The sequence below is a fragment of the Condylura cristata genome, unplaced genomic scaffold (assembly GCF_000260355.1).
Source record: "Condylura cristata isolate star-nosed mole 26May11 unplaced genomic scaffold, ConCri1.0 scaffold00020, whole genome shotgun sequence".
Taxonomy (NCBI): Eukaryota; Metazoa; Chordata; class Mammalia; order Eulipotyphla; family Talpidae; genus Condylura; species Condylura cristata.
The window spans coordinates 3634911-3660505 of NW_004567121.1; the positions used below are offsets into that span (position 1 = coordinate 3634911).

The following is a 25595-nucleotide window of genomic DNA, read 5'->3' on the forward strand; positions in this document are numbered from 1 at the left end:
TTGTTGTTGTTGTGACATCATTTGTCATTTTGTGCATTTTTCCATCTTAGTTGTAATCCCTATGGGCTTCCCACCACCAGTTCACCCCTGTGCCTTCACCATAGTCCTTTACACTCTTTTGCCCCAGTTTTGATCCCATTCCCCTTTCCACCCCATAAATTGTCTCTGGTTTAAAGTTGTTCATTGTTTTGCTTCTTTCCACCCCGTCCCTCACCCCCATCCCTCATCCCTTATTGCTCCTGCTGTGAGTGAAGCCACCTGGTATTTTTCTCTTTCTTTCTGGCTTATTTCACTTCCAGCTGCTCTATCCATGTTGCTGCAAAAGTCGTGAGTTATCTTTTTTTGGTTGCTGTGTAATATTCCATTGTGGATATGTGTTACATCTTTTTAATCCATTCATCTATTTTTGAGCATTTGCATTGTTTCCACGTTCCCTATTGTAAAGAGAGTTGCAGTGAACATGGGGGTGCAGGTGTCCTTTTGAATCAGTGTTGTTGTGTCCTTTGGGTTAGGTACCTAGGAGTGGGATTGCTGGGTCATATGGAAGCTCCATGTTTAGCAGCTTGAGAAACCTCAAAACAGCTTTCCATAGTGGTTGTACCAGTTTGCATTCCCACCAGCAGTGCAGGAGAGTTCCTTTTTCTCCACATCCTTGCCAACATTTGTTGTTGCTACTTGTTTTAATATGTGCTATCCTCACTGGTGTGAGATTATACCTCACTGTGGTTAATTTAGATCAGAGGTTTTTTGAGAGAAAACTCTTCCTGTTTCTGACTCCTAGAGTAGCCTTCTCAGAGGCTACTGAGTCATGCTGTGACTAATCTGACTTTCTCTTGTCTGTGTCATCTTTGAAGGTTTGCTCTTAGCCACTTTGCTGCCCACAGTTACCAGGATAGAGTGGAATGGATTAGGAATGGTGCCACAGTTGAATTTGGACTTTTTACTTTGGGTTGATTCTGGTAGTTCATCCTTTACCTCCATGACACCTTGAGAAAGTCATCCTGGGGCCCTCCCTAGTGGCGCAAGGGGTTAAAGCACAGCACTATGAAGCTATCTGCAGCCACTGCAGCACAAGTTCCATCCCCAGACATGGAGCTGACCCACATGGCGTAGCAGACCTCTCTTGACCCACCCGTTGCTCCCCTCAGCAATATATTTCAGTTGAGCGGCCGTCTCTGGTGAGTCATCTCACCCCCTGCACCTCTAGCCTATACACTAGTACTTGTATGCATAAATAAATAAATCTTTAAAAAGAGAGAAAGAGAGAGAGAAAGTCATCCTGTCTGGGCTTCCATGGCCTGTCTATGCTACTCCTTTTAAAGTTTATTTTCAGAAGAACCTCAGTGTACAAAATGGATGAAAGTGCAACTGTGTGGTTAGTTCTTCCCCTCCCCTCAGGCTTGGAGGTCCATGAGATAACTGAGCCAGAGGGGGCTCCAAAACCTCTTCTGGGCCTGAAGTTCCTTAATTCTGGGGAGGAGGATAGGCAGACCTTTCTCAAATATGGTTCCTTGAGAAGTTTCTGACAATCATTGCCAACTCTTTAATCCCACAAACCTGTGTGAATCATATCCCTCCTTGTATTGCTGTCCTTCTACTCCTCTCTCCCTTACCTCACATGGGAGAGAGACATCATTGGGTTTGCTAGTGAGTTAGTGGCATGTGTCTTCTTGTCAGAAGGGGCCATACATCTCTCACAGAGTAAAGAGAGGAAGCGGTTAGCTTCATGAGTTACTGCCTCTTTCTTCTTGCTCTCAAGAAGAAAACTCCAGCCCCCAACTCTCATACATTATCTGTCCTCTTTGGTTTGAGTGTAGCTTTTCTGCCTAATGAGCTCTAGTCTTCAAATGGGGCTAGGAGGAAAAACAGGGACCTTGGGAATATAAATCCTTGGCGAATTGCTTTAAATTAGTGATACTAATATGGGAAATCAAGTTCAGCCTTGTAAATTAGCCTCATGTTCTGAGTCTTGATGACTTAAATTGCAGATTTTAATTAAATGACCCCAAATGACTATGAAGTGGCTTCCAAGGTCTTTTTGACCTAAAAGCTTTTCTGATCTGTGAACTCTATCAAGAGTAAAATTAATGTTAAAGTAAATGTTCCCCTTTAAGCATTTCTATCCCCTTTTCTGTTTCATTGCTTGTAATAACAACCACCAGGCAGGTGGAGTGGACAGGAACCTGCAAGAGAGGAGGTTAGGGAAGGAAGGAGGTTTGGGCCTTCCCTTGGGGCAGCAAAATGTCAAGACACAGCTGTGACCCCCCGTTTGGTGGCATGATCCCACTGTTCTGAGCAGAGCAACCGTAGCCTCCCTAACGTGCTCTTTATATATTTTGAGCATTAACACTACATCTGTGTATTAGTTCATTCAGATTCAGGCTGCCAGCGCAAAAATACCATAGACTGAATGTTTATAAACAACAGAAATTTCTCTCTCATGACTGGAGGCAGAGAGAGCCAAGGTCAGGGTGCCAGCAGACTCAAGTGCCTGCTGCGGACTTGCTTCCTGGCCATAGACAGCACCTCGCTGCGCTCTCACCTGTGGGAGCAAGGCAACCATCTGGGCACCTTTCATAAGGGCATTAATACCATTCGTGAAGGTGCACCCTCATTATCTGGTCAGCTCCCAAAGACTGTACTGCAGATGCCAGCACATTGGGAGTTAAATTTCAGCATATGAGTTTGGGAGATGGAGTGTCCTGTTTTTTTTTTTTTTTTTTAAATGGCTAATGAGAGCACAGATTGAATACTTCATTAAAAACAAAACAAACACAGTGTAGAACTTGGCATAAACCTTTTTGTTTTTCCATTCTGGATTGCTTTTTTAGAGTCGCTAGCAGTGAAATTTGTACAAGCATTATCTTAAAATATAGGTATTTGTGCTGTAAGAATTTTCATAGTCATTAGCACTTTCACTGCCTCTTTTGTCTTGAGTGCCTTTTGATGTGTGTGGCTCCCTAACGAGGCCACTGCCTTCTCTGCTAGGTGAGTTCCAGGATGACTAATGGTTCCAGGATGTCCCTAGTGAGAGGGGTAGGAGCACATCATACTAGGGAAACCGAGTTTGCTTGAGTGCACTGTGTGTGTGTGTGTGTTTTTTTAAAGATTTATTTATTTGTGCATACACAACTGGGGTACAGGCCAGAGGCTCAGGGGTGGCAAGAGGCTTCACCAGAGACAGAGCGGGGAACAGAACAGGCAGATCGATGAAGTACACTGCTGAGGGGAGCAGCGGGCGGGTCAGGAGAGGTCTGCCGCGCCATGTGGTCACCTCCGGGGCAGGCGGGAATCGAACTCATGCGGAAGCGGCTTTAGATTCTCAGTGCTGTGCTTTAACTCACTGCGCCACCAGGGAGAGCCTGAGTGCACTGTTTTTGCTGATGTTTATGCTCAGTGCTATAGGGGGATAGAAATACGTACTTTCTGTTTCTCATACTTTTATTTTTTGCATCACAAGGTTGGGTTGGTGTGTGAAGCTCAGAGGAACATGTAATAACTTCTGGCCTCTCCATCCTTCTAGGCATTGAAATTATAATGTAAACGTACTTATGTTTGGCCAGATGTTAAGCTTATGATTTTCTATTTTTAGGTGATGAATTTGGATGTACTTCTTTGAAGAAATGCCACGCGTTTCAACTGGTCCAAGAGCAAACATGTTCAGTAAGTTGTTGGGTGAATTACTTCTGGAGTGGGAGCAGGGTCCCTGAGTAGAGGTTTGAACAGTCTCCGAGAAGACAGGGCAGTCTGGCTCTTTGGAGACCATGGAGAGGGTGGGTCTAATTATTTTAACTTCTAAAGGTTGGTTCCTTCCAGAGACAATAGGAGTTGTAGTGCATAGGACTTGAAAAATGAAACTTTTTGATTCTTAGCCACATTCTTAGACAAGATTGTGAGCTCTGTGCTCTGCTAGCGCATCCACGTGACTCAGCCTGCAGAGGGACTTTACCCAGAGTCTTCCACTGCCACAGCACAGCACAGTGCCCTGAGTTAGGCTTCTGTTATCACTTACATGTTTTGCAGGAAAGAAAATCTGAGACTGAGATGCAAGTGAAGTTTCTGTAGCTCAGGGAAGAAAGAGATGTGGCTGGAGACAGGCGCCTTTATCTTTCTAATGCTGCTATAGTCAGTGGGCGGCAAACCTCTTTGTGCATCTTTCACCCTTCCAGTAGAGGTTACAGTGAATTGTTTTCAAATTTTAAAGATTCTTAAATAAAATAAATAATACAATTGTTAAGATTTTACGAGATTTGCTAGTGGAAAAGGATAATAAATCAAACAAAAAGCTCAAACTTGATATTTATAATTATATTTCAACCATCACTTCATTTAAGAGCACATGGTTTCTTTATGAGATCCTATGCATATTGCCTTTGGGGCGGGGGTGTGTATGTGTGTGTTTAAGAGAGAGAGAGAGAGTGTTGGGGAGTTTGGAGAAAAATGATTAGATGGAGCTGAGACTGAGCTCACAGAAGAGTCTGTAGATCGAATATACGTCTGTCTCCTCACCTGCCATCATACCCCAGGTTCACTGTATCCTGCCCATTTTAGGGTACTTTTTTTCCATAAGAGTACATTGTGCCTCTTGGTCAGCTTTCCTATGTTTCTTACTCGAGTTTGTTCCTATTTTGCAGGACTACTACCACCACCTTAGGGGACTAGGGCTTGGTGGTAGTGCTTCCCAGGGAATCAGGTGTGGTCTGATCCAGGAACAGGAAGTCCGTCTTTGCCAATGACATCATGACAGCTAGAGAGCACAGCCCTCGCCATGGCTCACGGGCCCGTGCGATGCAACGGGCTTCCACCATTGATGTGGCAGCCGACATGGTTGGCCTCTCTCTTGCAGGTGAGGCCCTCAGGGCAGTGCCAGGTCTCTAGTACCAACTCACAGAGTGCAGGTCGCACACTGTTGCAGTGCTGGGAGAGCCGAGCTGCCTCCTGGGAACCAGCAAACAGACAGGAGCAGCCTCCTGTGACTGCCCCAGCCTGGAGAGTGCCTGGTATGGCGCCTTTCTGGCTGACTGTGGGTATAGGAAGTGGGAGCTCAGCCCTCTTGCAGGGAACTGCTTCCGCTAGGGCTGACTGCCTTCAACTTTCCAGCTTGGGCAGGCACCTGCTGGACTCATTTGCCAATAGCTAATGTAGGAAAGCCCACAGTGGTCATCTGATGAGTGCCTGGGCCATGATAAAATTCCTCCCAATTGTGGATGTGCTGGCCCCAAGAGGAGGCTTCAGTCTTCTGTCTCCAGCTTCTTAGGAATGCTTGAAGCAAAAGTTTGGAAAACAAATCATGTCATGTAACAGTTCTTTCTTTTTTTAAAGATTTATTTATTTATTCATATAGAACTGGGGTACAGGCCAGAAATGTGGAGGGTGAGAGGATTCAACAGAGACAGAGCGGGAAGCAGAACAGGCAGATTGACGAAGTACACCGCTGAGGGGAGCAGCGGGTGGGTCAGGAGAGGTCTGCCGCGCCATGTGGTCTCCTCCAGGGCAGGCGGGAATTGAACTCATGTGGAAGTGGCTTAAGCTTCTTAGTGTTGTGCTTTAACCCGTTGCGCCACAAGGGAGGGCCGTAATGTAACAGTTTTTGAGGGGACAAGCTTTTGGGCTCATTAAATAAAATCTAAGGGTCATTTTTTCCCTGCCTTTTTTTTTTTTATTCAGGAAATATACAAGATCCAGATGAGCCCATTTTGGAATTCAGCTTAGGTAGGTGATTTTTCTATATTTCTTTCTTTTAAAATATATGTTGCTTTTGTAAACAAAAACATGACCACAGATACAAATTCATGTTGTAGAATTTGCTGCTTACCACTGCTAAAGTGCTTCTGAGAAGATGAAGCCCTGAGGCAGGTGTGAACTTCCTGTGGGTGGGAGGGAACCTTGGGGACCACTTGCCGCAAATGTACTACAAACCCCTCCCCAGCAGAGCTGCAGAGAGAGGCTCTCCCCTCGCCCTCCTCCCTGACTGAGAAGGAAGGGCTCAGAATGCTGTGTTTGAGCTTAGCTTTGTCCATCTCTGACCGGGAAGTCCTGTGTGATTGAATTTGGCTTTCTTGCCCTGGTTCCCTATTCCCTAAATAGTGGTAATGACACCCGTGTACTCTCTTCTCAGGGAGCATCAGAAGGAGAATGTAGTGAAATTGTAGCAGAATGTGCCAGCTCCAGGATCAGCGAAGTGTGGCATGACTGTGCCTTTCGCAGGAGGTTGAGAGTGGGGGGGGGGGGGCAGCTGCAGGTTCTCCAGAACCTGCTCCTCTCCTGTGTTCCTTGCCCTTTTCCTCCTCCTGCCTCAGCATCAGTTGGTAACCTGGCAGAGTACCCAGGAGGTGGTGTGACATAAAAGCAGCACCTCTTAGAGAATCAGATGACCTGAATTCCAATCCTGGTTGTGCATGGCTTTGAACTTGACCTTGCTAGAACAGTTTCCTCATGCCATATGGGCTGCTTCTGTCTTAGCAACAAAGATGATCATGGCAATGTAAACAAAACAAAACAAAAAAAATTTGGCAAAATCTGCAAAAATGTAATTGCCCTATTATGAAATTATTATTACATTCTGAAAGTATCCCCATTTCAAGTTAAATGTTTCAAGTTCAGAGGGTTTCTCTCACCTTGACTTGATAGTTGGTTCTGTGTTGAGTAGTGGTGGTGTGTTGCCAGCTGGGAATGGCTTATATGGGGAGGAAGCCCACACACATGACCACTCCCAATTTAGAATGTCATTACTGCTCTTTATAGATTTTAATGCTAACCCAGGGATTTCCAGTTTTGTGACAGAAGAGTAAACAAATTTCCATCCTGTTATTTTAAGTCATTCCAAACATCAGGAAGAAACAGAAATACAAACTTAAATAGTGAAGCATTTTTGGAACCCACAAAATATAACCTTGGGGGAGGACGCAGATGGAGAGAAGCTTGTCTGTGGAGAAGGCAGAAGCAACGTGGCTAGAGGGTTGTCCCAAAGGCACTGAGGAAACTGGGGGACAAAAGCAAAGACTTACTGGAAACTTTGTGTAAGAAAGAGCTTGGAGTTCAGGTTTCTGCCTCACTGCTTCTAGCTCTGCAGAGGCTGGAGGTATATTCACAGGAAACTTCAGAATGTAATAATAATTTCATAATAGGGCAATTACATTTTTGCAGATCTTGCCAAATTTTGTTTTGTTTTGTTTTGTTTGCATTGCCATGATCATCTTTGTTGCTAAGACAGAAGCAGCCCATATGGCATGAGGAAACTGTTCTAGCAAGGTCAAGTTCAATGCCATGCAATTAGTCTGTGGGTCTTGGTATTTGAACATAGAGAGGGATCAGATAAAAAACAATAAAATGGAAGTCTGTTAAATTTTGGACTTTGGAATAATCAAATGTGCCCACTTAAAACACTTAACACAGAAAATGCTAAAGAGAAAAAAAAAAAACCCTGTCAGAGAGAATTCATAGTTGAGACTTTGGTATATACTCTTTCAGATTTTTATTCAGCCCTGTGTAATGCTATATAGAGATTTTTAATAGTATTGGTTGTGGAATGAGCATGTGTTTTTTTTTTTTTTTTTTCATGAAACAAAATATCAGCAGCTTCTTTTCATTTTAATAAATCTGTGATCGGCCTCGTCATTTTGGTAGCCTATACAGAATCTATTATTTTCTGTGGCATATTCATTTTAACTGGTCTTTTATAGTTGGACATTAGATTCTAGCCAGTTTGCCTTTATAAACACTAGAGCAAATACAATAGTGCATAGATCTTTCATGAATTTTTCTGATTAAACATAGAATTGCTGAATTAGATCATATATACTTGAAACATGTTTTATCAGTTTGACTCAACAGCATTTATTCCACTGGAATTATAAATCATCTGCTTGGTGAGACATGGCATGCATATCAGAGATTAATGTTTTTTTTAAATGGGAATATACCAAAGGAGTGATGTAAGTATACAGATAGAGATGTGACTGTAGGCATCTAAGAAATTGCTCCATGGTAGCTATGGAATTTGAAGTAGGAGTAATATTACTGGGAGAAATTTAGATAGACTGGGTGGAAGATGAGCCAGGAGAGAATGTAACTCATAGGAAAGTGTGTTCTGAATGTGGCTATTGTCCACTTCTTAATGTGATTCCAATTTTCCCAGCCTTGGTCCATCTGTTAGACCTTATTACCAGTGCTCAAAATACCTAAATATTTCATTTTTATATGGATGTGAGGAATTCACACCTAATGAAAGGCCAGTCTAAGGTTATTTAAGGACTTAAAGCTGAACAAATGAAATAGTCAAATCAGTCAGGAATTCCTGTTGAGGTAGACATAGTAGAAGATGTAGAATAGAACTTTCAAAAGTAATGAAACCTTAAAAGTTCTAGAATAAATGATAACTTAAAAACTTCAGGATTGGCATTAATTTCTTGGACTGAATATAAAAAGGATTAACTCACAATTGCTGCCACAAGAAGTTATCCCTAAATTCAATACCCTAAAACAACAACTGTAAGATACAGGTTTAGTGTCTTACAGTTCTTATGGATCAGATATCTAATAAACTCAGTCAGATTTCTGCTTTGAGTTTTACAATACCAAAATCAAAGTGTCAGCAAAATCAACGTGTCTAGGGTATCCATTTCCTTGCTCATTCAGATTGTTGATGGAATTAATACCTTGTTACTGTTAGATCGAGGCCCTGTTTCTTTGCTAGCTCTCAATTAGAAAGGCTTTCAGCATTTTGGGAACCACTATTCTTGGCATGGGTTTTCCTTTCCCCTGTCTTCAAAGCCAGTAATGCTAAAATAACAGTATCAGTTATACTAAAGGATGAAGACATTATTGAGCATTTCATCAGAGAACTACAAACAATAAAGAGAAATAAATGGGGTATCTCAGAATTTAAAAATAAGTGCAGCTGAGTGAGTGAATCAATCTAAAGAGCATATTAACCTAACTAAAGAAAAAACCAGTGATTTTTAGACAGGTCAAGCAGAAAATTTACAAAACAAAGAAATAAATGGAAAACTACCCGAAGAGTTTTAAAAAAAAGAGAGTGAGAGAGAACAGAGTCTTATATATATTTCTAATGTGTCCAGAGATTCATAAAGAGAAATAGTACAGAAACAATGTCTATATTTAAGCATTTCTGTCAAACTTAGTACATATTATAGAATAAAAATAAAAGAAAATGTAATTGGGTGTTTCATAGCAAAAATGCTAAGATCAAACTCAATGGAAAATCTTAAAAACTGCTAGAAAACACACACACAGTGGCAACACTAGAGTGACTACTGACTTCATAACAGAAGAAAAATAGAAGCAGTGAAAAACAGACAGTACATTCAAAGGTCTGAGAAAAATTAACTACCTGGAGAAGATACCCTTCAAGAATGGGATTGGAGGCATTTCAGACCATATAAGCTGAAGGAATATGTGAAACCCAGACTTGGCAATTTAGGCAACCTAATGGGGGTATTCCTCAGTAGATGCAAGGTGATTCTAGATGGAATGCCCCAAATGCAGGAAGGAATGAAAAAAAAAAAAAAGGAACAGCCTGGCTAAAATCTGGGTATATCTAAATGAATAGAACAAACACACAAAAATGTATTGCTAACAAAAAGAGATAGTGCTTGTGGTAATACAGTGTTAAAGTGCAATTAGAAGCAAAAAGCAGATCACTACAGCTACTCTTGAAAGATAGTGATAGCCAATGATAGCCTATTACAAAGGAACATGATGAATAACTCATCTTAGTGAAACTCTCCTGGTAACATTCTGAGGCATTGTGCTCTTCTAAGTTGGTTATCACTAGGTATCACTAGATACTAGCTATTGTAAAATAATGCTGCAATAAACATTGGTAAAGCATTACATTTTTTGAACTGATGATTTCATGTTCTTTGGATAGATGCCCAAGAGTAGAACTGCTGGGTCACATGTTCTTTTCCTTTTTAGTTTTTTAGGGCTATCAAGATTATTTTCTTGATAGAAATCTCTATTTTTATTTCTAATTGCAGGCTGTATTCCCACTTCTCCATATCCATAGCATTCCTCTTTCTCCATATCTTTTCTAGCAATTGTTGTGGGTCTTTTATTGTGTGTCATTCTCACTGGGGTAAGATAATATATCATTGTGCTTTTGACCTGCAGCTCCCTTATTAGTGATGATAAACATTTTTCCATATGTTTATTGGCTTCTTTGATGAGTTATCTGTTCAGAGCCACTGCCCACTTATTAATTGGGCTGCTTATAATTTTATTGTTAAATTGTGTATGTTTTGGTGCTGTCTTAATTTAGTTTTTTTGGTGTAGGTAATGCTGGGTATCATAAAATGTATTACAGATTTCCCTATTCTTGGATTTTTAGAAATGATATGGACCAAATGTACATAAGTTCTCTTTAACAGTTTTATGAAAGTTGCTTGTAAAACCATGTGACTCTGGGGTTTTTCTTTTGGGGGAGATTTTTGATTACTGTTTTAATTTGTACGGTGTGATTGGTTAGTCAGATTTTCTTTCTTCCTGGTTTAGTCTTGGGAAAGCATATTTTCTAGAAGTTTGTCCGTTTCTTCAAGGTCACCGTATTTTTTGGTGTATTCATAGTAATTCCTTGTGATTCTTTGTATCCCTATACCATCTATGATAATTCCTCCTTTTTCATTTCTAATTACTAACATTGTCTCTGTTGGTCTATTTATGAATTCATCAATTTTGTTTATCTTCTTGAAGAACCAAATTTTAGTTTCATTGATCTTTTGTGTAGTCTTTTTTTTTTTCTTTAAAGATTTATTTATTTGTGCATACAGAACTGGGGTACAGGCCTGAGGTGCAGGGGCAGTGAGAGGATTCACCAGAGACAGAGTGGGGAGCAGAACAGGCAAAGCAATGAAGTACATTGTTGAGGGGAGCAGCAGGCGGGTCAGGAGAGATCTGCTGCACCATGTGGATCACCTTCGGGGCTGGGATTCAACTCATGCTGAAGTGACTTTAGCTGCACCACCAGGGAGGGCGCTGTGTAGTCTTTTTAATCTTTATTTCATTTATTTCTGCAATGATTTTTTATCATTTCTTCTACTAACTTTTGGTCTTGTTTATTTCTCTTTTTCAAGTTGTTTTAGGTGTAGTACTAGATTGTTTATTTGGAATTTTTCTTGCTCCTTAATGTGGGCTTGCATTGCAATTATCTTAAGACTGCTTCTTTTTGTTGTATCACATACATTTTGGTGTCTGTGTTCTCATTTTCATTTGTCTTGAGTTATTTTTTGATTTTGTTTTAATTTCTTCTTTAATCCAGTAGCTGCTAAGCAGCATATTATTTAAGTTTCCATAAATAATATGTTTTTATGGAAGTTTTTAAGTAATTGATTTCTAGTCTTAGTGGTTTGAAACAATAGTTGGTATGATTATTGACAGTTGACTTGTGTCCCAACATATGGTTTATTCTTGAAAATACTCCAGCTGAATTTGAGAAAAATGTATATGCAGCAGATTTTGTGTAGAGATAATACATATTTTTTAAAATTAGAGTTAATTTTTTTTACTTTTTAATTGTGGTAGCATGTATATATATCACATTAGAGTTTTCTCTTAAACCGTTTTAAATGTATTTTATATGTGTACGTGTAGTCACATTGTTGTATAATCACTGACAGTATCCATAGTCAAACCTTTTCTCGAAAGATTAAAATAAAGTTCATAAGTCTTAATGTTCTTTGCTCTTAATTAAAAAGGTAATAATTGAATATTTGTATTTAAATAGAACCTCACCAAAAAAGCTCATTGTTTCTACTGTTGTAAGCATGGAATTACTGCATCGATTTCAAGATGTATTTTTTCCATATGTTAATATCTCTTTGTTCAGTAGTGTCTTACATAACAAGTAGAGCATAGTCTAATGGCAGTATTTTTTTTCCGTTCATTGTGCATTTTGTAACAGGTGGCATATTAGATTTAGTAACAGATGATAATTTTTTCTGTGAGTCACTTACATAACAGAATCATCTGGACCTTGTTATCTATTTCAAAATGCTTACTACAACAAATTTTAACAGTTCTACAGGGTACCTTTAATTCTGAAATGTAGCATTTTTAGTAAACTTATATTTGATGAGTGTCATAAAGGAAATAAATGAACAATGACTTTTTTTTTAAATCTTTTTAAAAGACCTCATTTTGTTACAGACTTTGAATCTGCTTACAACATACATCTACACAGAGACCCATTGTGTACTTTACGTTGTGCTCTGTGGCTGCTTAACTTGGGGTTACAAGTGCAATTTATTATTAAGGTCAAGCCTTACAGGCTAGACCCCATCAACCTTGTTGGCTTAGTGCTCCATTCCGTGGACATAGTTCACCTTCTTAGCTCAACCTTTCATCTGCAGTTAGGGCACTGATGTCATGAGTTGCAGTGGAAAGAGGAAAGAGATTGTTTCAAATGTTAAAAATCACTTTGTTTACTGACAGCATGATCATCTTAGCCCTTTGAATATCATTTACTTCTTTTTGCTTTCTTTGGATATGTTTCAAACAGAACTAACTGGAACTTAATCTTAAAAGATTCATTTCTTTCTCATCTTCCTATAGCTTGCAGTGAGTTGCACACTCCATCGCTAGATCGCAAACCAAATAGTTTTGTAGCAGTGAGTGTAACCACCCCTCCTCAGGCCTTCTGGACAAAGCATGCACAGACGGAGATCATTGAGGTAGGTGTTGCTGGCCCCCAGGGCTGGGGGCTGACAAGCCCCCTTGTATTTTCAGCCATGATGGGAGGGCTATTCACTGACCTGAGCTCCTACAGCTGCAATTATATGAATTGTTGCCATTTTTCCATGTGTTTCCAAAACATTCATAGTGATAGTTTTTCTCATGTGGATTCCATGTATATTTGCATATCCTTTACAGTTACTAGCTCTTGATTAACTATTTATTTGCTCTTTGTATTTGAATAATGATCCTATAAATTAGATTACCCTTTTAGAGGTAAATCTAATTCTTCCTTGTCATTTCCAGCTGACTGCTACTTGTAGAGAACTGTGTACATTAATCAGTTTGGAGAAAGTTAACTGTTAAACATATATATCTCTTATGGGTTCATATCCCTCTGTATAGAGGTCACTGAAGCCCAGTTCCTGCCCTCAGGAACTTTACCATCTTATGGGTAGGGAGTTGGAAATGAATGTGTCTACTTCTCTTAGAAGAAAGGCCACCCTTTTGTTTTCCTGGAAACTTATTGCCAGGTGTGTCAACAGTTCTATTTTCTAAGCATTGTTGAGTACACATAGAGCATGGTGCTCGGCACTGTGAACAATACAAAGAAGACCACTGAGGCTGAGGTCCTACCATCCTGTGGGTGGGGAGGCCCCGGTGAACATGGCTGCATCTGCATGCAGCAGCATGTGGAAGAGTTAGAATAGGCAGGTGAGGCTCATCAGAATGAGGTCCTGATAGGCTCTGAAGGCTTCCTAGGGCGGGGCTTAGTGAAATCCTCACCTAATAGGTTTGGGTTAAACCCAAGACTTGCATTTGTCACAAACTCTCAGGGATACCCTGCTGCCATGCAAAGGCACGGTGATAGGAAAGCATCATGTGATAGTGGAGAGTAACTTCACTTGTTCAGTGTATGCAAAAGACACAAGTGGGAGAGCAAGGAGGAAAGTGGGGAGGAAATGTCAGGCTAGGGAGTTGGGTGTTGTGTGCTGGCTTTCATGAAGGGATATGTTTCAGGGGGCACTTACTTAGTTGTGTGCGAGTAATGTAGGACCTGACTGGTGGTGCAAAGAGTCCAATTAAGGGGTGCATATGAGACAGGCTTTGGGGGTGTACTTCCAGTGCAAGTTGGCTCTGAGTGGTTGAGAACAGTAGAGAAGGAGTCACCAAAACAGAAACTCAGGTGTGTAACCTCAGAGAGAGTCAGAGAGGACCTTGACCAAGGGCCGATAGAGGGAGCCTGGGTGGGGCTGAGGTGTCAGCCAACTACCAGGAGGAACTGTCCAGTAGACACTGAGAGACAGGACATGGAGCTGCACAGGCCTCACAGAGCCTGGGTGGGGCTGAGGTGTCAGCCAATTACCAGGAGGAACTGTCCAGTAGACATTGAGAGACAGGACCTGGAGCTGCACAGGCCTCACAGCAGGATAGGAACTGTTTGGCTGAGATAGTTAAGCACTGTCTTAGAAGAGAATTGATACTTTAGGGCTTGAGGCACAGGGCTAAGCTGCCACAAAATAGCCACCTGTGATTAGAAACTAACAACTATTTTTCAGAAAAGGACCACCTTGAAAAGATCAGGCCCTAATTATTTCAAACCCAAGATTCTAGAATGAGAACAACTTGAGCTATTTTTTCCACCTGCTTATGGTCATCTTAAAGGAATAACCCAGAGTAGAAGGCCCAAATACACAGCTGGAATGAAGTGATAAGACTGAAAATATACATGGACATTCAATTTGTTTCAGTTTTTGAAAAGCTCTTCTCCTGAGAGGGAAGCCTTTGCAGTGAGCCCTGGGCACAGCCTGGGGTGGTGGGCCCATTTTGTATCTCGATCTAGAATAGTCAGTTGCACTGTTCCTTTTCAGAAAGCAGATTTTTGGTTGTGTACATACATTTAAGCTTCCTCACTCTGAAAATATTGATGTATTTCAAAAGCAATTACTTTTAAAAACCTAACACTGTATTCTGATTATTCTCTTTTCTAGGGTACCAACAATCCTATATTTCTAAGCAGTATTGCCTTCTTTCAGGACTCTCTTATCAATCAGATGACACAAATCAAACTCTCTGTGTATGATGTCAAAGATAGATCTCAGGGAACAGTTAAGTAAACATGTTACATTTCTTCCTCCTTTTAAAGTTCTATAACCATTTGAATGAAAACTGGGCACAAGATTCACTTCTGGCTCACAAATTAACTGATGTGCAAACCTATTTGCCTTGGGGAATTTCTTTTTGAGCATCCCTGTTGGACTTTGGAGATAAGGATGAGGGTCTGACGTGTTGTGGGGATCAGCCTGCTGGACTCTCCTGGGACCTGGTGATTGGACCAGGAACAAAGTGAGCACACTAAAATTGTCTCTCTTTTCCATTCTCCCTCAGATGTATTTACTGGGCTCTGGAACATTTGTTGTCAAAGATCTGCTCCAGGACAGGCATCATAGGTTGCATTTAACACTAAGGTTGGTATTTAACTTTGTTCCTTTGACAGAATCTAGAATTATAGGTCCAGAAACTGAAGACGAAAGACTTCATTTCTTATGTTGAGAGAGTACCCTGCCCTTTCCCAGATGAACCTAAAGAGATTTGGTTACCATTGGGGCAAGATAAAAGACCTAGGGCCTATCAGGGAATGGAAGTGTGCAGGGCTCTTAGGAGACAGAGCACAGCAGTATTCAGATCTAAACTTAGAAACATATCTAGTGATACTAAATGTATTTGACTATTAATGTCCCCATCCCTAATAAAATACAATTTCCCAGAGGGTAGCAATTTTAGTCTGTTTTGCATTACTGCTTTATCCCAAGTGCCTGGGATAGTGTCTAGCATTCAATAAATATGTATGGAGGGGAGAAGAGAGGGAGGGGGATCCCCACTGTGTCTCTGGAGGGAAAATGAGAGATGTCATAGGGAAAGCGCTTCCCCAAGTTAATTTTTGGAGTATTCATACTTAAACCCCAACATGGTGTTGTTGTTGTTGTTCTTCTTCTTTTTTAATAATTTAAAAATCAGGAAACCCCAGAATATCTAATAAAATTCTGATACAGAGGATTGATTTCTTTTGATGATAGGGTTGTGGGCATTGGACGGGATGAGAGCCCTGCAGCTCCCTAGTGTACATAGAGAGACTGACTCAGGATAAAGGAACAGTCTTGGGGGAAATTAGAGGGATCTTGTGGGGGAAGGGGCTGTTGGAGAAAAACATTAAGGTATATCCTAGGCCAGAATTAAATCCAGTTTAGGACAGAATTAAATCCTTTTAAAAAGGAGCTGAAGGTGGCTATTGAACAGATAGCTTGGGGAAGGACTTTTCCATGTATGGGAACAATAAGAGAAAATCTCAAAGCATGTGTTTTAGCTAGGCTCTAAATTTTAATGTGGACATGACCACATTAAAATTTAGAGCCTAGCTAAGATATCTTAAATAAAAATCCTGAGGTTTCAGGGTGTCCCTGGACCGTCCCCACATGAATCAGATGAGACTAGACTCTAGGGGTGAAGCTGTCTAGACATGATGTATCATCAGCTATAACATATCAGGGTTCAGAAGCTTTGGGAAACTCTTGGTGACCTAAGCTTGTTGGCATTCAGGCCTAAGGCTTTGGGACTAATCAAAGCATGAGGTGGGAAGGAGCAGAAATAGTCCAGTGCCACAAGAGGGTGCACTCCAGTCCTGTGTCTGAGCTGTGTCCCTGGCAACGGTCAGCCTGGCTGGTGCCCTTAGGCAGTTCCCCAGTGAGCCCTCATCAGTACCACCCCTAGAGCCAGTGCATGCTGGCTGGCAGACTGACCCAGCTGGCTGGATTCTGGTTTCTCAGGAACCCCACAGCTGGAGATGACTGAGCTTTACATTTAAGCAGAAAAAGGAGTGCAGTTGCAACAACACTTACCAAAGTTGCTTTTTGCAGGTCTGCAGAAAGTGACCGTGTGGGTAACATCACTGTGATCGGCTGGCAGATGGAGGAGAAATCAGACCAGCGGCCCCCTGTGACCCGGTCTTTAGACACCGTGAATGGGAGGGTAAGCCCACCTCCCACCTCCTGCCGCCTCTCCATTAGAACCAGTGAGGGGGCGTGTCCAGATTGACTTTGCCTCTGTGGTAGGGAAGGGAAAGGCAGGACCCGGGCTTTATGCAGCCCCTGCAGGACATGTCAGCACCTCCCAAGCACTTTTCCAAGTACAGACAGTATGTCCTCAGGAGTGTAGCCCTGGAGAGTGTCAGTGATCTCCTTTAGGCTCAGTGGAGCTGCTGTCAGGAAGGGAGAGAAGTGGCTTGTGAAGACCCAGATTATCTTTGCTATTTTCTCACTATCTGTCACTCCCAGATATGCTCACTCCACTCTGCATAGCCTATAATATGTTCAGTAGACTGGGATGTGGATTCACTTGTCTGTGACGTGAACAGCATATTTCTTATAAAGTTGATGGTGGATGTCTAAGAGTTCTTTTATGCAGTCGGTAGCCATCATTTCGCCCGAGTGCTCTGGAGTGGTGAGTTTCATAGCTTTCCTATTCATGTTACTACTAGATGGTTCTGCCTGTTGATGAGAGCTTGACTGAGGCATTGGGAATCCGATCCAAATACGCTTCTTTGAGAAAAGACTCTTTACTGAAGTCAGGTAAGCTACCTCCTGTGCCGGTCCTCATGCCCACTCAGGCCCATGCTCCTCCTCTCCTCCATAGCCACTGTGGTCACCGTCATGTGCCCTGATTGTTTCCTCTCTGCTTCGAATCAGTGTGCTGTTCCTTTCGCCAGTTTGTAAGACAGTAGTTTTCCAGTGGAGAGCTGCCTCCTTCCAGTCTGTTTCATTCTGGGTTTAGTGACTGATGACCTCCCTCTACCCCTTACATGTTGAGTTACACATTCTGGGTAAAGACTGCACGAGATGAAGGAGGGGCATTCAGGCTCAGCCCCTTGGTGGGTTTTTGGTTTAAGCGTTTTAATTCCCTTGAGAGGAACAGTAAGAAGTCCTGAGAGGTTCAGCACCATTGAAGTCCTGGAGAGGAGGATCTGCACAGCGAGTCTGCACCCAGCTCACACAGCCTCTGTCTCCCCTGCCACCCCACCTCAGTGTTTGGCGGGGCCATCTGCCGCATGTACCGATTCCCAACCACTGATGGCAACCATCTTCGGATCCTGGAGCAGATGGCAGAAAGCATACTCTCCCTGCATGTGCCCCGGCAGTTCGTGAAGCTCCTCCTGGAAGAAGATGCAGCCAGGTGAGGCCAAGTGGAAGGGCCAGCCATCCGTCATGCATGACCCATGCTCACCCTTCCTTTCTGGAAAGCTCTGAGATGCGGTGTGTCAACCACTGGTACTGGTAGCCAGGATGCAAACCTAGTGTCTACCACTTACTGGTCCTGTGGCTGGGCTTTCCCAAAGCCTCTATTTGGGTCTCTTTGTGATGAGGTTGCTGTGTGAGGACTTCATAGACAGTATGCCTTAAATACCAGAAGCATGTCCAGCTCTCATTACCTTCTCCCTCCCCTTCTTCCGTTTGCTCTCATTCAGCCTAGAAAGTTAGAGATAGCTGGTCATTCTCTAAATGTAGCTGCTTGGGTTAGTGGTTTCCATTCAGCTCCAGAAGACTGACTGTAACCAACTAGGACACTCTCATTCTCTGCACCTCTTGGCCCAGCGCATATATCATTGGCTCTTAGACAGGGAGAGGCCTGAGAGGTGGCTTGGGCATTGCAAAGCCCACTTCTCAGTTGCCTCTGACTGCCATTGCTACTTCTTTGCACAAAGCAGCATTAATTATGGATGCAATATAACAACACAAGAGAACACAATGCAACCAGAATCCTACTAGTTTTAATACAGCATTTTATATGAGAGAAAAATGGCAACAAGCCATTTAAAAAAACTAGGTATATATTTTATGTTTTAATTTTTCAATATTTCTTTTAACTCTTCCACATTTGAACATATCTACATAGCTTCAATTCTTTTCAATATATCTTTAGTTTTCATGTTACAGTTTTTAATTATGTCATAATTCTCAGTATTTATAACTTTGAAAAGTCTATTCATTTAACACGTACTGTGGATTGAATGGTTTTGTTGTTACTTTTCAAACCAACCACATGGCAGGTTTTTGCTGTATCGTGGGAGGCTTCTTGGTGAGCTAGACAGATGGTGGGAGATACTAACAGAGCTAAGGGGCCACACACTGAGCCCCAGATGTGTTAGCCGCATGTGGAAATTAAAAGTGACCGTGAGAAAGAAGCAGAATGTCCCAGCAGACCTTTGTGAGATGGTGACATTAAGGTGACACCTGAAGCATAAGGAGACGCGTGAAACACAGGGGCAAGGACCTCCAGAGAGAGGGGCCAGCAGCACAGGCAGAGGGAGGCAGGCGGGGCCCAAGCTCATGAGCAACCATGAGGCCAGTGGGCCAGCTGCCCAGCATTGCACAAGCATATCGGCTCACCCAGCCTCGCCAGCACTGGGCATTTTACATTAACTTTGCTAATTTAAAGGTAATAAAATTTACAATTTTTTTTTTTCATGTAGAAGACCTGGGGTATAGGCTAGATGTGTGGGTTGTAGGGGGTGTGGCGAGAAGATTCACCAGAGACAGAGTGAGGAGCAGGACACGTGGATTTACTGAAATACACTGCTGAGGGGAGCAGCAGGTGAGACTGGAGAGGTCTGCTGGGCCATATATGGGCTACTCCCATCTCTATGGGCCGGGAACCAAACTCAGCCCACAGAGATGATAACACAGAGACTTTACCCCTAGGCCACTGGTGAGGCCCAGTACAACTTTATATATTTTTTAAACTTTAGACAATTTAGTAGATTCCTGAAAGTTTTCAATAGATTATAAAATTAGCTTTCTTCCCCCTCAAAAGAAACCATGCATGGTATAAAAAGCCAAATAATACCAAAAGATCTCTTCTGATCTACTTCTCAGAAGCAACCAACTTTTGGCAGTTTTAGCATTTGCTGCTGTATTTCTAACTGAATGCTTTCCTAGGATGGGGAGTTTAGGTCACTTGTATTTTCTTATTCCTCATTGTACTAATATGGTTATCTTTTTTAAAAACATGCATCTTGTGTTTTCATTTTTCTGATATATAGCTATTATTTACTGCTGAGCTAAGAAATTCTTGTTTCAGTTCTTACACAGCTTTTATTTTTCTGGAAATAACAAGTCTTTTTTTCTTCTTCCTGCCTCCCCCACTGTTCCATTATAGATTTAGGCAGTTCATCACTCATACAGACAGCAAAATGAAGACTAGCCTCTGTAGTTCCCAATGTCCTTGTCTCATGCCCTGAAAGTGTTAACACTGAAGCAGGCCAGGTAGCTGTAGCTTTGGTGCTGGGCTCCCTGTAGACTCAGCTGAGCAGCTTTAAATTCTGCAGCTCTGACTCTAGTGGAGGACAAAGATCCCAGACCTCACTGGAACCTGGGAGCAGTGGGAGACTGGCTCACAACAGTCCGAGAGGTGAGAGAGTTGGGTGGGAAGTGGCCCTGGAGGAGTCAGCTACAGGATGCCAGTACTCACGTGTTCTTCTCTGCACAGACGCAGACAGCTGCAGCTTGGCCTTGGTCTGAGTGGCCCACCCCAAGGGCCTCTCTCCTCTCCGCTTAGTTTTCCATGGGCCTGTGACTGGTTTCTATAAAACACTCCACGTTTCCCCATGTCAGTGTCCTTGCCTTCCACATACCCACTCCTGAGTGGTCTGTGACTCTGCCTCTGCTGGCCCACTAGCCTGGCAGCATTGCAGTTGTTCTGTGCCCTCACCGGGCACTGGTGCACTTCCATGTTCCTGTGTTCTGCTCGGCCAGGACTCCTGTGCCTTCCTGGGAAGTAAGCCATCTCCTCAACCTGATGTGTGTGTCTTGACTGCAGAGTGTGCGAGCTGGAGGAGCTGGGGGAGCTGTCCCCTTGCTGGGAGAGCCTGCGGCGCCAAATTGTCACTCAGTACCAGACGATCATCCTCACGTACCAGGAGAACCTGACTGACCTGCATCAGTACAAAGGTGGGTGCTTGAGCTCGTCCTTTTCTCAGCACGTGTGCGCTCTCCATGTCCCCAGCTACAGGTGTGGAGGCCCAGGTTGCTTAAATGCTCTCACTGACAAATGCTCTGATGGATTTTTAAAAATAGATTCTCATGTAGGTGTGAATTCTTTCAAAAATGGGTTTTTCAGATTTTAATTAAGGAGATAAATCTGTGAATCGCATTGAAAATTCCCTCTATAGTGTCATCTGCCAAAAACAACAGTGGGAAGAAATTTAGAAGAGACAAAATCTTAGGCTGTTAGATTATTTTGTTTCTTCCTCTTGGTCTCATCTCAATCAAAGGACCAAAAAGATGGGTGTAGGCATTTGCCTTGAGACTAGTGGTTTTCTAGTTGAGATATTCAGTAATACTTGTGTTGAACGTATGAGTTATCTAGGTAGAATGCCCCATTTTAAGGCTCAAAGAGAAAGTGAAATAAAGCCATTTAACTTTACTTCTTGAAAGTTGCCATTTGCTTTTAAAACACTCTGGGCTAGATTTAGAAGGCTTAACTCATTATCCTTTTATTCCAAATGGACTGAATTTTTTGGTTTTCATCACTTTATTCTCTATCATCAGATTATTTCCTCCTTCCTCTCTACATAATGGAATTTTAGGGCTTTTGGGAAATCACAGGCCCTTCATGTGATTTTGACACAGAATATAGGAACCGTCCATGAACATGGTTGGGAAGAACGCAAATACAGGAATGGTGACAAGATGACGATGCCCTGGTTTCAACCTGAATATGAATAAAAGGTCTAAGTGTATTTCCCGAGATATGTTCGCCCACCTGCTCTCTGGAAACAAATGTGCCTAAAGGAATTAGGGACTTACCTATGCTGGATTCTTGTTGCCTGGCCAAGTGGGAAACTCAACAATCTTTAGTTTCCTAAGCAGTTTCTTAACTGTCTATGGGCAACCAAATCCCTGGAGAATCTTGTTAAAAGACTGATCTGGTTTCTGCATTTATAACAAGTTCCAAGATGCAATATTGCTGATTTGTCACCAGTATGAGGCTCTAGAGAACACTTTCTTGTGACAAAATGTAAACTAGACAAGGGTTGGTATGAATATTGGCAAAATAAATTTACTTTTTCACTCTGTGGAGTATTTATTTCTTCTACTCTTGGGACTATTAGTTTAATTTATAACCCCTTTCATTTCTGGGCATGAGGTCCTTTGTTTAGTTATTTACATAACACTATACAGCTTCCTTAGTCACCCAGATATAAACACAGTTAAGTGTTAAATTTTGTATTTCAGGGCCAGAATCCACATTGTAAAGCATTTGTTCATCTGAGTAGATCTGGGTGATGAGCTGACCTTCTCATCACTTTTCAGAATTGTGATGTGTGTTCTGCAGTTGAATCAGTTTCTTAAGTCTGGATGATGGGCTCTCCAGAGTCAGAACATGTAGTCCCAGCAAGAGCCCATCTGCTTTCTTTAGAGGTGCTGACATTGCGCTACACCAAATCATCTCTTTGTGTCAGATCTTTTAGCTGAGAACTGAATCATGGGAAGCCAGCGAGTTGCCTTCTTAACAGCAGTTATCCACCTGCTCTCTGGAAATGAAATGTGCTCCTGAGAAACTCAGAATTTTCTTGACTGTTACCAACAGCTGTCTGCTTCCCTGCAGCATTGCCGTCTGCTGACTATTCACGAATGCAGGATGCCCGTTGATCGTGTTTTCTCATACTCTCCTTTGTAGGTCCCTCGTTTAAAGCAAGCAGTTTGAAAGCAGATAAAAAATTAGAGTTTGTTCCCACAAATTTGCACATACAAAGGATGAGAGTTCAAGACGATGGAGGATCGGGTAATTATTTTTCTGTTCCTCATGTTGAGTTACATCTCGTTTCTTTTCTCTCACTCTGTACTTGGTCCCTGAGCTGCCTCACACCTGCCCCAGTCTTCACTCTGTGTTCTGCTGGGCAACTCACACATCACAAAACACAGGACACACATGTTTAATGACACATTTCATCACATGATGAGACATCTCCAAACTATGTTTAAGGTCATTGTTAGCATAAGTCCCTCCTCTCGTCTCTCCTCCTTCCAGCTTCCTTCGTATTGTATTACAGCATCAAGCTGCCCAGTGTCATCCTTCCGAAGGAGAGATTCAAGCTGAGTGTCGCTGGGCAGTTGCCTGCGGCTCCCTAGGGCTCCCCCCTGGGACATTAGAACCCCGCTTTGCTGAAGTGATGGTGCTAGTCCCACATGCCTTTGGCCAGCTCACGCTGCGGGATGAAGGGAAGCACAGACTGGTTTTAAGTGGGCAGAAGGGGGCAGAGTTGTGTACATATCCCTGTAGCTGGCTTGTCTACAGGCTTGAGCCCCGTGTAATGGAGGCGAGCTTTCTGTCATTCAGATCAGAACTATGACGTCGTCACCATTGGAGCACCAGCAGCACACTGCCAAGGTTTTAAGTCAGGAGGTCTCCGCAAAAAGCTGCACAAATTTGAAGAGACCAAGAAACAGTAAGTACCTGGATGGTGTTTGTGGCCCTGTACATCTGTCTGATGCTTTCCAGGTTAAAAGAGAAATTGAAGTATGGCTGCAAGAACATCCAGCCATCTGATATGCTTTTGTGTGGCTGGAAGAGCTGCCTTCTGGACCCTGTGCTGCTCTGTATGTGTGCGACTGAGCTGGGTGGGTGATGAGGGCACCCGATGAGTGGTCCTTTCCCTGCAAAATGAACAACAAATTGAACCCCACCTTGAAAGTGGTGCTGTAGGCAGCTCCCCGATGTGGAGTCTGCTGACTTGACCGTCCTTTAGAGCTACCAGTCAACCAGCGGAAAAGGGCGAAGCCTGGAAGAGATTTTTGTCTTCCATAAAAGACTGTAGTGATTAACATCCCCAGTTTCAAAAAGCCTCAAGGGGCTGCACACAGCTTCTGCCCTGTGCAAGGAAGTACCTGGAAGGCAGGGTTGGAAAGGCCAGGGCAAAGTATACAGTGAGGTGTGGCTGGCAGCATGGAGTCTTGGGTAGAGGAGCCAACGGGGAGGTCTGGCCACAGTGGCAACCTGGTCGCTGTGAGGTGGTCAGGGACGCTGGGCGGATAGGTCTGTGCCTGGCGCTAAGAAGCTCTGGGCCTCATCTAGGAGCAGACGAGCCAACAGTCACCGTTTGGAGTAAGAAATATCTAACTTAGAAGCAAGCATACAGGTTTGCTGTAGAGCAAAGAGCAGGAATGATGGGGAGAAAGCCACAAATCCAGGCTGTTAAATCAGACATCACTGGTCTTCCAGAATGTCACTCACCAGGATTTAAATAGATCAAAGAATCCCAGTGTAAGAGTGGAGGTGTTGAATGTAAATAATCCTGTAAGATTCTTGGACAGTGAAATAGAGAAATAACACTAGGCTCAGATTTGGGGAGAACTTTCAGTTATGACTTGAGCATGTACTCAAGCTGATAGGAAAGATGAAAGCAAATGAGATTAAGTAAAAGAGAATCTTGATGGTGCAAAGTCATGGAGAAGATGAAAAATCAGGCAGGAAATGAAAAATCCATCCTAAAGGATGAGAGAAGAAGATAGGGCTACAGAAAGATTCTTTTTTTGTAGGAAGGAATACGCTGAAGATAAGATAGAACAGTATGCAGGATGTCGGGTTGAAGGGGTCAGATTTATCCACTGAAAATGGAAGTTTGAGGGATTGTGAAACTAAAGTCGAGAGCATCAGAATAGTTGCCAAAGTGGTCAGGTGGAGAGTATTAGCAGCTGCTGCACATCCAGTCGGCTGTGGCTTAGCTCTGTGCTGCTATGATTGAAAGTCAGGAAGCAGCTTGAAAACTGAGCTTGGACTAGATTGAGGGTAGGGGTGAAAAGTAAGGTGCAGTGGCCTGTCACTGTGCTGAGGGGATGCAGTGAAGGAGCCTCTTGGTCATGAGGCATGGCGAGAGAGCAGGCAAGCATAAGAATGTGCCCTGTGATGGGAAACCCACGGGGATTACAACTGAGATGGAAAAAAAAAAATGTACAAAATGATGGGCTGGGAACTGCAGGAGGAATAGAAGGCACTGTGCTTGGCACTGTGCTTAGAAAGGGACGTTTTAGCCTTCAGGGCGGACAGCCCGCTTGACTTTGATTGAGCCCCATCGAGGGTTCTCACGTGAGTAGACAGACCAGGTAATCCGAACGGCCTGTGGATTCACCGACTCCAGTGTTTTTCTGGGAACTTTGACGAGGATGAAACTTCCGGTGCCCACCACAGCTCTGCACAGCCAGCTAGCAATTGCGTGTCTGTTGCTCATTGCATGTGGCTGTGTGGAGGTGTGAGTGTGCAGTTTGAGGATGGTGTTGGAGTTCTGGAGGAGAAACCAGTCAAGAGGGGCGTGCCAGCTGGCTGTCTCTGTCCCAGGAAGGTCCGGATGTCAATAACTGATTATCCTCTGTGTTAACTTCAGAACTTCCTACTCCCAAAATGCTTCTGTAGTATTTTTCCAATATATAATGTGAATTTTTCTCTAAAATAGACTTGTAGAAATGGTTTCATCATTCAAACTTCCTTCAAATGTATGTGTGGCTTGCCCTGCAGGCTTGCCCACAGGTGCTGACATAGCTCTCTAATGAATTAACATGCTGACCCTTTAAGAGTAATTGTCCCTGTCATTGGGGCCTGAACAAATATTTTAAATATTTAAAAAAAGATAACTTGGGTTTTTACTTTTTGGTTTTGCATTTGGTGTTTGTTAACAAACTGCTAATACTTCATTTTGGTTCTTTTCTTTAGCAGTTTTGAGGAGTGTTGGTGAGTTTTCTGTCTGTGGAGAGAGTGTCTGTTCTGGGTCTTGCTTTCATGCAGAGAAAGCCTGTGCTGTCCCCTCCTCTGTGAGGTGCTCCACTCCTTGGTTCCACTGTGGTTCCTAGTTATAGCCT

At 42.8% G+C, this 25595-nt stretch overlaps 1 protein-coding gene across 7 annotated transcripts in view; it reads left to right on the top strand.

The window, feature by feature from the left end:
- Window positions 1-25595, top strand: part of INPP4A (inositol polyphosphate-4-phosphatase, type I, 107kDa) — a 111055-nt gene that overhangs the window by 51817 nt on the left and 33643 nt on the right. For 4 of the 7 annotated variants that reach the window (XM_012727427.1, XM_012727431.1, XM_012727429.1 and 1 more), the window contains exons 2-14: window positions 3593-3663; window positions 4635-4846; window positions 5668-5712; window positions 12571-12689; window positions 14682-14798; window positions 15079-15158; window positions 16605-16716; window positions 17225-17315; window positions 17769-17916; window positions 20560-20690; window positions 22423-22527; window positions 23083-23191; window positions 25450-25467. In XM_012727427.1, coding sequence (XP_012582881.1) covers window positions 4741-4846; window positions 5668-5712; window positions 12571-12689; window positions 14682-14798; window positions 15079-15158; window positions 16605-16716; window positions 17225-17315; window positions 17769-17916; window positions 20560-20690; window positions 22423-22527; window positions 23083-23191; window positions 25450-25467 — 1181 coding nt within the window. In that variant the 5' untranslated portion in view covers window positions 3593-3663; window positions 4635-4740. The remainder of the gene's footprint in view (window positions 1-3592; window positions 3664-4634; window positions 4847-5667; window positions 5713-12570; window positions 12690-14681; window positions 14799-15078; window positions 15159-16604; window positions 16717-17224; window positions 17316-17768; window positions 17917-20559; window positions 20691-22422; window positions 22528-23082; window positions 23192-25449; window positions 25468-25595) is intronic. The other 3 variants (XM_004686151.2, XM_004686148.2, XM_012727428.1) reach the window with 1 other exon arrangement.